The 12,547-nt window shown below is 50.5% G+C and overlaps 1 protein-coding gene across 1 annotated transcript; it reads left to right on the forward strand.

Annotated features, from left to right (window-relative positions):
- The first annotated feature begins 2,206 nt into the window (after nt 1-2,206).
- Nucleotides 2,207-10,879, forward strand: UPK1A (uroplakin 1A). Its single transcript, XM_039249673.1, has 7 exons — nt 2,207-2,287; nt 3,763-3,963; nt 6,676-6,750; nt 6,889-6,996; nt 8,230-8,409; nt 10,137-10,220; nt 10,304-10,879. Exons 1-7 carry the CDS (start codon nt 2,207-2,209, stop codon nt 10,346-10,348), a joined length of 774 nt encoding a protein of 257 aa, XP_039105604.1. The 3' UTR covers nt 10,349-10,879.
- The last annotated feature ends 1,668 nt before the right edge of the window (nt 10,880-12,547 follow it).

Consider the following 12,547-nt stretch of genomic DNA (forward strand, 5'->3'; position numbering starts at 1 on the left):
CTTGGCATTTATAACTATTTAAAGGAAGTAATTAGCACTTCAAAATGTATTGTTTGAAGACTGGTTTATCTAATAAGAATAAAGAATCATGAAAATTCAAGTTTGACATCAAACTGCACTAGCTTCATGTTTCAGAACAGAATGGATCCCTTTTATGACTGGTGACATAGTAATGCCCCATTGATACTTTTTGGTTTTACTAGACATTTTACACTTGATTTTAGCCAAAAGGCCAAGACATTTTATGTAACTTCCAACTACTAACAGTTACCAACTATTTGAAAATAAAAATATTTCATACTATTCATACGGCTCTATTATTACCAAGCTATTTTAGCTAAAGCTCACAAAATGTTCTTGACAGGTCATGTATTGTTATTTAAATTTTCTTATTATTCCTTAACATAAATGTAAATCGACAGAGAAAAATTATTTTAATGTTTAATGTTTATTTATTTTGAGAGACAGAGAGGGAGAGAGAGTGGGGGAGGGGCCAAGAGAGAATCCCAAGCAGGCTCCACCCCGGGGGGGTGGGGTGCGGGGGGGGGGGGCCTGACAGGCGTCTCAACCCACGATCCTGAGAGATCACGGCCTGAGCCAAATCAAGAGTCGTAGGCTTGCTTAACCGACTGGGCCACCCAGGTGCCCTGAGAAAAACTACTTTAAATGTAAAGTGGATGACTAAAAACCAGATTATTTTAATTTTAACTGGAACACATCTCATGTGTCTTATTACCAAGCCATTGTCTTAACAGTGAAATTTAAGTTCCATTTGTTTGCCAATTTCACGTACACTTGAGGGAGCTACAGCTCAGAGAGAAAACACAGTAAATGCCTCGGTTCTTGACAAGTTCTGGGGAAGGGCTGGGTGCCCCAAGCCATTTTCACCTAAGGAACCAGCTTCATGCCACAAGGGGGCGCCATTGGAAGGTAAGTGGGCCTCTTGGGAACCCTGCTGGTGCAGCCTGGCCTTTTGCTGTACACCCGCTGCCCAGAGGGCATCCTTTGCGGACATCTCTGCATTCAATTCTCACTGCTATAAGTAGTCTGATGATATCCATTCTGCAGATGGGCAAATGCACACACCAAGTTGCGCGGCCAAGATGAACAGAACTGGGATTTCAGTGTAGGTCTCTTTTGATTCTGTAGCCTGAAGACATTTCCGCCTATGGCTCCTCACTGAGACCCCGCTTTGTCCATGTGAGGGGGAGGGGTGGGGTTACTTTTCTCCCACCAAGCCCATTCAGTGTGCCATCTCTCTTTTTCTAGCACACTCTCTTCCCCCTCTTGTGCCCTCATCTGGAACTCCCATCACACACCTATCTCAAGCCAGAGGCTCCCCTTAGCCTGCAGCCCATATAATCAGCCTTCTGAGCTGCCCTCCCACCTGCTCCCTCTCCGCCCACCTCCTTGCCTTGGTTCAGCTCTGTCCCAGCCTGCTGGGGTCCCCGTCTGGGCCTCCCCATGGGCTCCCAGCCTCAGAGAGGTGGGGCCACCGGCACAGGAAGCAGTCCTGGAATTGAGGATTTACATGTGGATCCGACTTGGATCTCTCCCCTGCTCCCAAGAAGTCCCATGTCCTAAGGAGAGGCATCAGGTGGTACGCTCACCCTCCCAACCCCAGCCCCCTTCCCCACCAAGACAGCCTGGGAACCAGAGGCCATGGGCACAACCCCCTGCTCCCGTAGCCAGACATTAGCACAATCTTGAGTTTCAGGTCTATAAATCACCTGGGGTGGGGGGTGGGGTGCTCATAAATCTGTTTTCTCATGCTGGTCGGCTTGCTTGAGCTCTTGTCCCCTCCTTCTCCAGACTCCCTTCCCCCTTCCTGGGAGACTGGCCTGAGGAGGGGCCTGGGCATATATAGGGAGCCACTGTGGGAGGGGCTGGCCACAGAGGCTTCGGAAAGAGAAGGTGAGGAGGGCTCTGGGGGGTCTGGATGACCTAGAGAAACCAGGAAGTTATGAGGTGCAGGGAGGCCAGCACTGAGCTCTGGCCAGTGACTGCCCTGCCTGAGCCTTGGTTTCCTTGTCTGTAAAGTGGCCCGCCATCAGGGTTGTGGGGGGATTCATTCAGCACCAGTCTGGGCTCAGCAGGGAGCCAGGAGCATCCCCAGGCAGCTGGGGTGTGGAGTGAGGCTGGCGGGGCTGGCTGGGGCTTCCCCCCTTTCCTGGCCTCATTCCTGCTGTGCGTCCCCTGCAGGACTATGGCTTCTGCAGCAGCAGAGGCAGAGAAGGGGTCTCCAGTTGCTGTGGGACTGCTCGTGGTGGGCAACATCATTATTCTGGTGAGACCTCCCCCAGGGTTGGGAGCCCCAGTGAGTGGGCAGGGAGGAGGGGACAGCCCAGTGCCTGGGGTTGGGGGCTCAGGGCCCTGGACTCCCAGGATGGCCATGGCTGCAGGCTGTCAAGCCAGAGCAGCCTGGATTCCAATCCCAGCTCTGTGGCTCCCCAGCTTTGTAAACTCCAGCAAGCCACTCTACTTCCCCCCCTGCTTCCCTGTCTATAGATTATGTCCCCATTGCGGGGACTGTTGTGTGGGTTAATCCATATATGACCCTCAGCTTCACAAGAGTGCTTGACAAATGCTGTCCTCATTAACATGATTATAGACATAAAGTGCCAGTCGGGGCAGAGGAGGCCCATAGTAAGGAATACTAACCATAGCAATGTCTTTTAATTACTATTTAATTATTTTAAATGTGATGTCTATATCCGGCTCTGGAGCCAGACAGCCTGGGTTCAAATCCCAGCTCTGCCACTTTATACTGTAGGACCTGGGGCCAGCCATGTAACCTCTCTGGGCCTCATTTTTCTCATCTGTAGACAGCGATAGAATAGGAATGCCGAGAGTTTAAGGTAAGTTATCAGATTGGTGTGGAGTGTGGTGCACGTGGTTGCTGTTTGTGTTGGCCATAACAACCACAGTGCTCTGCAGCGGGTGACAATGACTGTACACAGAGAGCAGTTACTGGGACAGTGCCTGGCACGTGCACACTAAATACTCTGAGTGTTAGCGTGATGACTGTCAAAGGTATCCCCCGAGAGGTCTTCCTCTCTCCTTGCTCCCCATCTCCCATCCCTCTAGGTACCTAGATTTTTAGTTCTCCAACATTTCGTTAAGCAACATATATGCCTATTTTCCTCCCTTTTTGTCCAAGATATAGCTCATTCCACATCCTGTTCTGAGCCTCCCAGTTTTTCCTGCTGACATAATCCGTAGGCCACTCCACATGAGTCCTCAGAGAGCCTCCCTGCCCTTTGCCACAACCGCAGCATGGCATGCTGGTTCCTTTTACACAGTGACACAGGGAATAACCTTGGGGGTTTATGATTTTCCTGCACGAGCAGGATTGATTTCTGCAAGCGGAATTGCGGACCAAAGGGTTGATACATTTGTAGTTGTTCTGGCCCTGGCCAGATTCCTCAGCTCGGGAATAACAACACTATTGAGAGAGGGCGTGTGACCCAGCATCTCCTCAGTTCCGGTCATGCAATCTGGGCTGTGGCATCTCCTTATATCCTTGAAGCAACTGGCAGCTGGGATGTGGGCGAGGGGTACGGGTCAGGCTGGGCAGCCCTTCCCTTCTGGCCTCTGCCCAGCCCCATCCCCACTCATAGAAGACAAGGTCCTTGCCATTCTTTTTACGTGCCCCCTTTACCCAGGACGGTGGAGGCTCAGAAGGGGAACGTGCTCACGGAGAGTCCCGCAGCCCCGGCTGCCATGCCTGAGCCAGCCTCTCTAACCTGTTGCCCTGTCCAGCTGTCAGGCCTGGCTCTGTTTGCTGAGACGGTATGGGTGACAGCTGACCAGTACCGCGTGTACCCACTGATGGGCGTCTCAGGCAAGGATGACGTCTTCGCTGGCGCCTGGATTGCCATCTTCTGCGGCTTCTCCTTCTTCGTGGTGGCCAGCTTTGGGGTGGGCGCAGCGCTCTGCCGCCGCCGGTCCATGATCCTCACGGTGAGGCCCCAGGGGGAGGGCGAGGGGACGGGTGGTCACGGAGATCATCAACACAGACTCATAGTAACAACCACCGCCGCAGCCATGAGTGTGTGCTCAGCACGGTGCCACACTTGGGCCTGTCATCCTGTTTAATCTTCCCATAACCCAGTAACAGTCTCAGCTACTATCCTCAATTTACAAAGAAAATTGGGGCACAGAGAGGGAGGCGAGGAAGCTCTGCCCAGGAGGATGATTCTTGAGTGGCAGGACTGAGATTCAAACCTCAGCTAGTTGGTCCCCAGAGTCTGCTTATGACTCTGTCAAAACAACAACAGTATTAATAGCAGAGCTACCATTTAAGGAGTGCGCGCTACATCCTAAACGTTTTACATAGATTGGTTCATTTATTCCTCACAACCTACCGTGAGATACCATCCTGATCGTGAACCCATTTGACAGAGTTGAAACTGAGGCTCAGAGAAGTGAAGTCATTTATCCAGGATTGCACAGCGAGTAGGTGACAGAGCCGGGATTTGAACCCAAGTTGTTCAGCTTGAGCCTGCGCTCTGAATTGCTGCCAGGAATAACCACCACAATAATAACCCACACTTCCCAAGCATCTCTCATGTGCCCGGCACTAGGCTGAGCAGTTTAGAAAATGAGCTCCCCCGATCTCTCCAGAAACCTCTGAAGTTAGTGCTTCTCTACCCCTTTACCAGTTGAGGAAATGGGGGTTCAAAAAGGCCAGAAGCGTTGGTGGTCGGGAAGGCAGGGCCTCTAATCCCGGCCCCACTGATGCAGAGGCAACATGGTGCTTCCGCCACAATTGAGGGCCTTTTAGATTCCCAAGAGCAGCTACTTATTCAATCAACAAACGTTTCTTGAGCAAGAACCACATGCCAAACTCTGAGCTAGGCACTGGGCCTATCTGGTGAGAAAACAGAAAAGCCCTTGTCCCCGGGGAGCATGCTCCAATGGGACCCACAGTGCACAGGGAAGAGGGAAGGGAGGCCTGGAGCTGGGGCCCGGAAGGCCTGCAGCTGGAGAAAGCGAAGGCCTCGGGGAGGTGATGGAGCGAGCCCTGTGTCTACAGGAAGAGCATGCCTGGAGGAGGGAACAGCAAGAGCAAAGGCTCTGAAGTCAGAGCCAAGTGGGGGTGGTGGGGGAGGGAGAGGAAATGAAGGTGGATGGAGTGGGTACAGTGAGCAGTGGGCACTGGGCGAGGAAGGGAAGGTGGGCCAACTGGGTGCGTCTTGCCAAGCCTTGGTAAGGACTTGGGCTGTATTGTAACATAGAGCCTTGGAAAGGCTTTCCTTCTCTTTTTCTTTCCATACTTAGGCTATTGTTGAGAGCGCTGCTATAAATATTGGGGTACATGTGCCTCTATGCGTCAGCACTCCTGTATCCCATGGGTAAACTCCTAGCAGTGCTATTGCTGGGTCATGGGGGAGTCCTAGTTTTAATTTTTTGAGGAACCTCCACGCTGTTTTCCAGAGTGGCTGCACCAATTTGCATTCCCACCAGCAGTGCGAGAGGGTGCCCGTTTCTCCACATCCTCGCCAGCATCTGTTGTTTCCTGAGTTGTTAGTTTTAGCCATGCTGACTGGTGTGAGGTGGTATCTCGTGTGGTTTGATTTGTATTTCCCTGATGATGGGTGATGTTGAGCATCTTTTCATGTAAGACACAGAATTTTATGGGAGATTTATGGGAAATTTCAAACATAGAGCAGAGTGAATGGCATGAGCCCTGCGTCCCCATCACCTGGTTTCAATGATATCGACCACAGACTTGGCCAACTTTGGCCCCTCTGCTCCACCCTCTGCCTGCCCACATTCTTCTTTCTGGGGTATTTTGAAGTGCATTCCAGACACCAAGTCATTAACCTATAAATATTTGCACATTTCTCTGAGTGATGAGGACACTGTTTAGAGCAGTCAGGCGTGTTATACCTCATCATCTCAGCTCAAGGCAGAGGAGTTAGCACAGCCGCATTCCACCCCCTTGTTGCTTTAAGGGAGAGGGCATGGGGTGAAGAGAGAGCTTATTTCTCTTTATGCGCAACCACCATGTCACTGGCACACCCTACAAAATCCACCCAAATTCCTTCATATCTCTCTTCCAATATCTAGTCTGTGCTCAAATGTCCCTGGTTGTCTCAAGAATGTCTTTTCCCCCCCTATAGTAGACATTTATTTTACCGCACCCACGCCAATAATTAACTTCAGGAAATACTTTACATATTTCTGTTGACTTCATATTCTCCTAACGTTTTATTATAAAAAATACAGAAATATATCAAAAATACAGAAAAGGCGAAAGACTTGAACGGGGAACACCTGTACACCCACCACATAGGTGCTACCATTCACATTGTCCTACACTTCTTTTCAAAATTGCATTTCTAGGGGCACCTGGGTGGCTCAGGCAGTTGGGCATCCGACTTCAGCTGAAGTCAGGATCTCACAAGTCTGTGAGTTCAAGCCTCCCAATGGGCTCTGTGCTGACAGCTCAGAGCCTGAAGCCTGCTTTGGATTCTGTGTCTCCCTCTCTCTCTGCCCCTGACCTGCTCGTGCTCTGTCTTTCTCTCAAAAAAAAAATAAATAAATAAAAACATTAAAATAAAATAGAATTGCATTTCTATCCATCCATCCGTCCCTTGTTGGGGTGTGACTTCATAGAGGCTTTGCCCTGACGGGGCTGTCCCTGTCTCTCCCTTCATCTCTCCCCAGTACCTGGTGCTCATGCTCATTGTCTACATCTTTGAGTGCGCCTCCTGCATCACGTCCTACACTCACCGCGACTATGTGAGCTGGGCAGAGGCCAGGGGAGGGGCATGACTTGAGGGGAGGGTGGTAAGGGTCTGGGCCTGGGGGTGGGGTGGAGGTTGACCTCCCTCCCCACCCAGCCCCACTGGATCCTATTCTTTCCTTGGACCTCTGCAGATGGTGTCCAACCCATCCCTGATTACCAAGCAGATGCTGACCTTCTACAGTGCGGACACGGACCAAGGCCGGGAACTGACTCGCCTCTGGGACCGCATCATGATTGAGGTGGACAGAGCGGGCTGAGGGGGGTGAAGGGGTGGCGAGGGCTAGAAGACCTGGCACTCCGAGGTAGATAGGGCTCCTATTGTGCCCACTGGTAGATGATACCCATTCCTACGGTTCTTATGGGAGGTGGGGAGGGCGGGTCATGGTCATTTTCCAGATGAGGAGACAGGCCCAAAAAAGGGAATGAATGTCACTTGCCCAATGTCACATGGTTGGTAAGCTGGGATCAAAATCTGGCAGCCTATATCCAAAGCTCCTGTTCTTAACCATTACACATACCTTCTTAATAATGATGGTAATTACAATAAGGAATATGTAATGAGTACTAACTTGTTTAGTACTGTTCAAAGCACTTTTAAAGCTTACTTATTCTTCACAACTACTCCATACGGGAGATCAGCTTTTTAGCGATGAGGAAACCGAGGTAAGAGGTTGAGTGGCTTACACAAGGTCACACAGCTGGTAGCTCACAGAGCCAGGATTGAAACCCAGACCATCAGCTACCAGAAGCCACATTCTTCTTCTTCTTCTTCTTCTTTTTTTTTTTTTTTTTAGTGTTTTATTTTTGGGAGAGACAGAGACAGAGCATGAGTGGGGGAGGTGCAGAGAGAGAAAGAGGGAGACACAGAATCTAAAGCAGTCTCCAGACTCTGAGCCATCAGCACACAGTCCAGCACGGGGCTCAAACTCATGAACTGCGAGATTATGACCTGAACCGAAGTCGGATGCTTAACTGACTGAGCCACCCCAGAAGCCACATTCTTAATTAAGCCCAATCTGATAGGGCACAAGAGAAGAATATTGAGGACCCAAGGGAAACTGAGGTCCCAATTTGGTTCGAGTCATACAGCTAGACAAGATGAGAACTCATAGTTGAAGGAACCTATGTTTTTATCATTCAGGGCCACAAATTAAACACCCTCAGGGGCCAAAGAAACCAAAAATCTGCCTTTGGATGTCATTTACTTCAGGTTTTGATGACAGCTAATTCAAAAGAATTTTAAAATGAGTAACGAAACCGTGGGTTTGATCCAAATCCCCCACCAGCCCCTTGGTGATGGGACAAATATCTTCTGCTCTCTGTTCATACACACAGACACTACCTGTCCCTCCCCACCCACTTTGAAGCCAAGGACATGGGAAAGTCAGGCCCAGCTTCCTCACTCTGCAACCTCAGGTGAGCGGCTGTCCTCTCTGAGCAGGAGCCTGCCTCACCCCTGCCCTTCTCTCCAGCAAGAGTGCTGTGGCACATCAGGTCCCATGGATTGGGTGAACTTCACATCAGCCTTCTGGACAGCCACCCCGGAGGTGGTGTTCCCCTGGCCCCCATTGTGCTGTCGGCGGACCGGCAACTTCATCCCCCTCAATGAAGAAGGCTGCCGCCTGGGCCACACGGACTACCTGTTCACCAAGGTGCGCCCCTCCCTGCTGCTCACCTGTCTGTCTGGGCCCCTCTCGTTCTTCAGGCTCTTCCTCCCTCCCACTCCCTTCTCCTCTTCCCCTCTCTGGCTTTATCTTTCTCTCCCCTCTCTCTGGCTCCCCTTACTCTCTCCCCATCTGCCCCTCCCTCCCTCTGCTAGTCATGAGAGGCACCTGCAACTTTTCTCAGGCTGGGAATAAGAGCAACAACAATAATAGGAATCACACTCGGGGCGCCTGGGTGGCTCAGTTGGTTAAGCGTCCGACTTCGGCTCAGGTCATGATCTCACGGTTTGTGGGTTCGAGCCCCACATCGGGCTCTGTGCTGACAGCTCAGAGCCTGGAGCCTGTTTCAGATTCTGTGTCTCCCTCTCTCTCTGACCCTCTCCTGCTCACGCTGCCTCTCTCTCAGAAATAAAACATTTTAATTTTTTTTTTGAAAAAAATAATAGGAATCACACAACAGCAACACCAACCACCGTTTATCGAGTCTTTGCATTGTGCCAGGCATTCTTTTTTTTTTTCTGCTTTGAAGAAATATATTTGTGCCAAGCATTCTTATAGGTGTTTCAAGTTTTTTTCCGATTTCTCAACCTAGCCTTAGGAAGTAAAGATTAGAATGATCCTGTTTTAAAGATGATGAAACGGAGTTCACTCGCTAGTGAGGGAAGGAGCCTGGGCTGGATTTCATGTCAAGCTCCAACGAGGTGATTTAACTAGTGCAAGGCGAGTGCAGAGGCAGAGAGAGAAGCCAGAGGGGATTAGCCTAGAAGAAGAGCCAGTCCCAGAGGTTGTTCTGGCTGCTTTTGGCCACCGAGGGGCCCTTCAGCCACGTCTTAGATCAAGTGCCAGGGAGAGGGAGCCTGTGCAAACCAGCCCACTGTTAGAGTCACGCAGACATTTCTCAAGCCCGACTCTGTGCAGAGTGCTTGTGTGTCGTCTCACGGAATCGCCAGAAGTGCTTTCCGAGGCCAGTCCAGCAGGATCGCCACTTGTCAGACGGGAAAACTGAGGCTCAGAGGTTCAGAATCATTCCTGCCGTTAGACATGCGGCAGATCTGGTCCCCAATTCAGTCCCGCCTGACTCCAGGACACACACCCTGAACCTTTGCTCTCTGCCGCTTCCAAATCGAGGCAGGAGTCTACGTGGAAGTGAGGCTCTGGCCCCACTTGGCCTCATTCCTAAATGAGGACGGAGCAAAACTGCACTCATCCCAAAGGCAGATTTTAATTTTTTTTAAATGTTTTATTTATTTCTAGGAGAGAGAGAGAGAGACAGCATGAGTAAGGGAGGGTCAGAGAGAGAGGGAGTCACAGACTCTGAAACAGGCTCCAGGCTCTGAGCTGACAGTCAGCACAGAGCCCGACGCGGGGCTCGAACCCACAAACCGCGAGATCATGACCTAAGCGAAAGTCGGACGCTTAACCGACTAAGCCACCCAGACGCCCCTCCAAAGGCAGATTTTAAACCCTTGGAACTGGTGGGCGACATGGCAAGCCAGCTCTAGACAAGACTGCCCCCAGACTCGCATAGCCACCAACAGGGCAGTACCCACCTGTGCCGGGCGTGGGCTCAACATCACGTCCCTGGTTCCCCAGAACCCCTCAGCCACACTCCCCATCACACAGGTGAGAAAACCAAGGCTTGAGGAAGGAAATGACCTTCCCAAGGGCACACAGTGACATTTTCTCACACCCCCCCCTTTTCACCCCCTGCCCAGGGCTGCTTCGAGCACATCGGCCATGCCATCGACAGCTACACATGGGGCATCTCGTGGTTTGGGTTCGCCATCCTGATGTGGACGGTGAGAGGTGGGGAGCCCCTGGGTTAGGTGGGATGTGCGTGGGGGGGCTGGAGCGCCCCTCACTTGTCTGCCTCCCCCTCCAGCTGCCTGTGATGCTGATAGCCATGTACTTCTACACCACGTTGTGAGAAACCAGAAGGCCCCGTGCACACCTCGGCCTCTTCCTTCTCCCGTTCCTGCTTCCTCCGGCTGAGGCCTGGATGGCTGCCTCACCTCTCTCCTTCCCGCCTCCCTCAAGCTTCCCTCCTTCCTCATCAAGCACCTTTTACCAGGTTTCTGAGCCTTGCTGGGACTTGGGGGTGCCCTGAAACCCTTGGACATGTGTGCACGGACCCTTAGCCCTTTGCTGATTTCTGGCCCACCTTTCAGTGTCAACTTCAAGTCCTGTCCTCGGGGGACCCTCCCGGGATCCCACCCACCCCCTCACCAACGCCTCTCTGATAGCTCCCCGAGCTCCTCCTCCACGGTAGATGTTGCCGTTATTGCTAAATAGTTTCAGGTTGTTTATTCTCTGGTAGACTAGGGTTGTCATTAGGGGAGGACCAAGCTCTCTCATGGTCACTGATGGCCCCCAGCATCACCCAACAGAGGGCTGAGCATGGATATTCAATAAATGCCGGTTGAATGAATTAATTTGTTTTATTCCGGGGTAAAGGCAAATGAACAAGGACTCTTCCAATGGAAGTGCCAGAAACCCAACTGGCACTGAAACAAAACATGGAGTTTCTTGGCTCCTGTAACCGAGTCAGTATTGCTGGCTTCAGGCATGTCTGGATCCAGGGGTTCGATCTAAGTTTCAGGGAAACCTGCTTCATTCTCAGACGGGCTTTCTCATTGCTGAGCAACAGAGCAGTAAGGGAGGCCTCTCTCCCAACAGCTTTAACTTTAGAGTCTAGGCCCATCCTTTGGTTGGGGAAGGGAGGGTACCTGAATTAATACTCATGCTAAGGATGGCATTGGGAAGTGGGGGTCGTTTATCAAAGGAAAATTAGAGCTCAGGGCTGTTGGATGGTATGGGTGACAGATAACCTCCTCCTAGGGGCTGTAGCTGCCAGCAAGTTCTCTAATGGGCACATGACAGCAAAACTCTAGGAATCTCATCCTCGCTCTTTTGTCCTCTCTGAAGCAGGCCATCCTCTGTCCATTTTACAGTAATTAGGCCCTGCTAAGAGGGTCTGTCTTCCCTCTCCATCAAGTGAAGTTTCCCCCAATCCTTATTTACTCCACAGATGGTCTGCAAATGCTGAGCTCAGATATCAACTTTTTAAAATATACTTTTAAAAATCTGTAATGGTCTGGGGCACCTGGGTGGCTGTCAGGTAAGCTCCTGACTGCGGCTCAGGTCATGATCTCACAGTTTGTGAGTTCGAGCCCTGCATCAGGCTCTGTGCTGACAACTCAGCCCAGAGCCTGCTTTGGAGTCTGTGTGTCCCTCTCTCTCTTTGCCTCCCCCACTCAGACTCTGTCTCTCTCTGTCTCTCTCTCTCTCTCTCTCAAAAATAAACATTTAAAACTTTTTGAAAAAATTTGTAATGGTCAAAGAGGCTTTTTTGTTAGGGTGAAAAATGAGACACATCCATTGACAGGTTGTACAACTCAAGTTATATCCTTAGACTGGATTCTCTGTGTCTGTTTAATAAGAAGGTAGAGTGGGTGTCTGGGTGGCTCAGTCTGTTAAGTGCCCGACTTCGGCTCAGGTCATGATCTCACGGTTTGTGAGTTCGAGCCTCACGTCAGGATCTGTGCTGGTAGCTCAGAGCCTGGAGCCTGCTTTGGATTCTGTGTCTCCCTCTCTCTCTCTGCCCCTCCCCCGCTCACATGCTGTCTCTCTCTCTCTCTCTCTCTCAAAATAAATAAAAACATTTAAAAAAGAAGACAGAATTACGTGAGCCAATATAGAAAGATGTCATAATGATATAAATAATTGGAAAGTATATGTAAGGATGTTCATTACAGTGACCTAAATGAGCCTCTGTTGGGGACTGGTTAAGTTAGCTATGCTATGTCTATATTCTAGAATACCACACAGTAGTACAAAATAATGTTTTTTTAATTAAAAAATTTTTATAGTTTTTATTTATTTTTGAGACAGAGCATGAGTGGGGGAGGGGCAGAGAGAGAGGAGACACAGAATCCAAAACAGGTTCCAGGCTCTGAGCTATCAGCACAGAGCCCGATGCGGGGCTCGAACCCACAAACTGTGAGATCATGACCTGAGCTGAAGTTGGACGTTTAACCGACTGAGCCACCCAGGCGCCCCGAAAATAATGTTTTAACATGGAAAAATCTCCAAGAAATGCAGAGTAGAAAAACTTGCACATACAGTA

This window comes from Hyaena hyaena, unplaced genomic scaffold (genome assembly GCF_003009895.1).
Source record: "Hyaena hyaena isolate Hyena2069 unplaced genomic scaffold, ASM300989v1 scaffold_345, whole genome shotgun sequence".
Lineage (NCBI taxonomy): Eukaryota > Metazoa > Chordata > Mammalia > Carnivora > Hyaenidae > Hyaena > Hyaena hyaena.

What these genes read in the sequence shown, in the direction of transcription:
- UPK1A (XM_039249673.1), top strand. Translation starts at nt 2,207, where the DNA reads ATGGCTTCTGCAGCAGCAGAGGCAGAGAAGGGGTCTCCAGTTGCTGTG. An exon ending in CCTACACTCACCGCGACTAT is followed by an intron (nt 6,751 to 6,888) that starts GTGAGCTGGGCA and finishes GGACCTCTGCAG; the next exon opens with ATGGTGTCCAACCCATCCCT. An exon ending in CGGACTACCTGTTCACCAAG is followed by an intron (nt 8,410 to 10,136) that starts GTGCGCCCCTCC and finishes CCCCCTGCCCAG; the next exon opens with GGCTGCTTCGAGCACATCGG.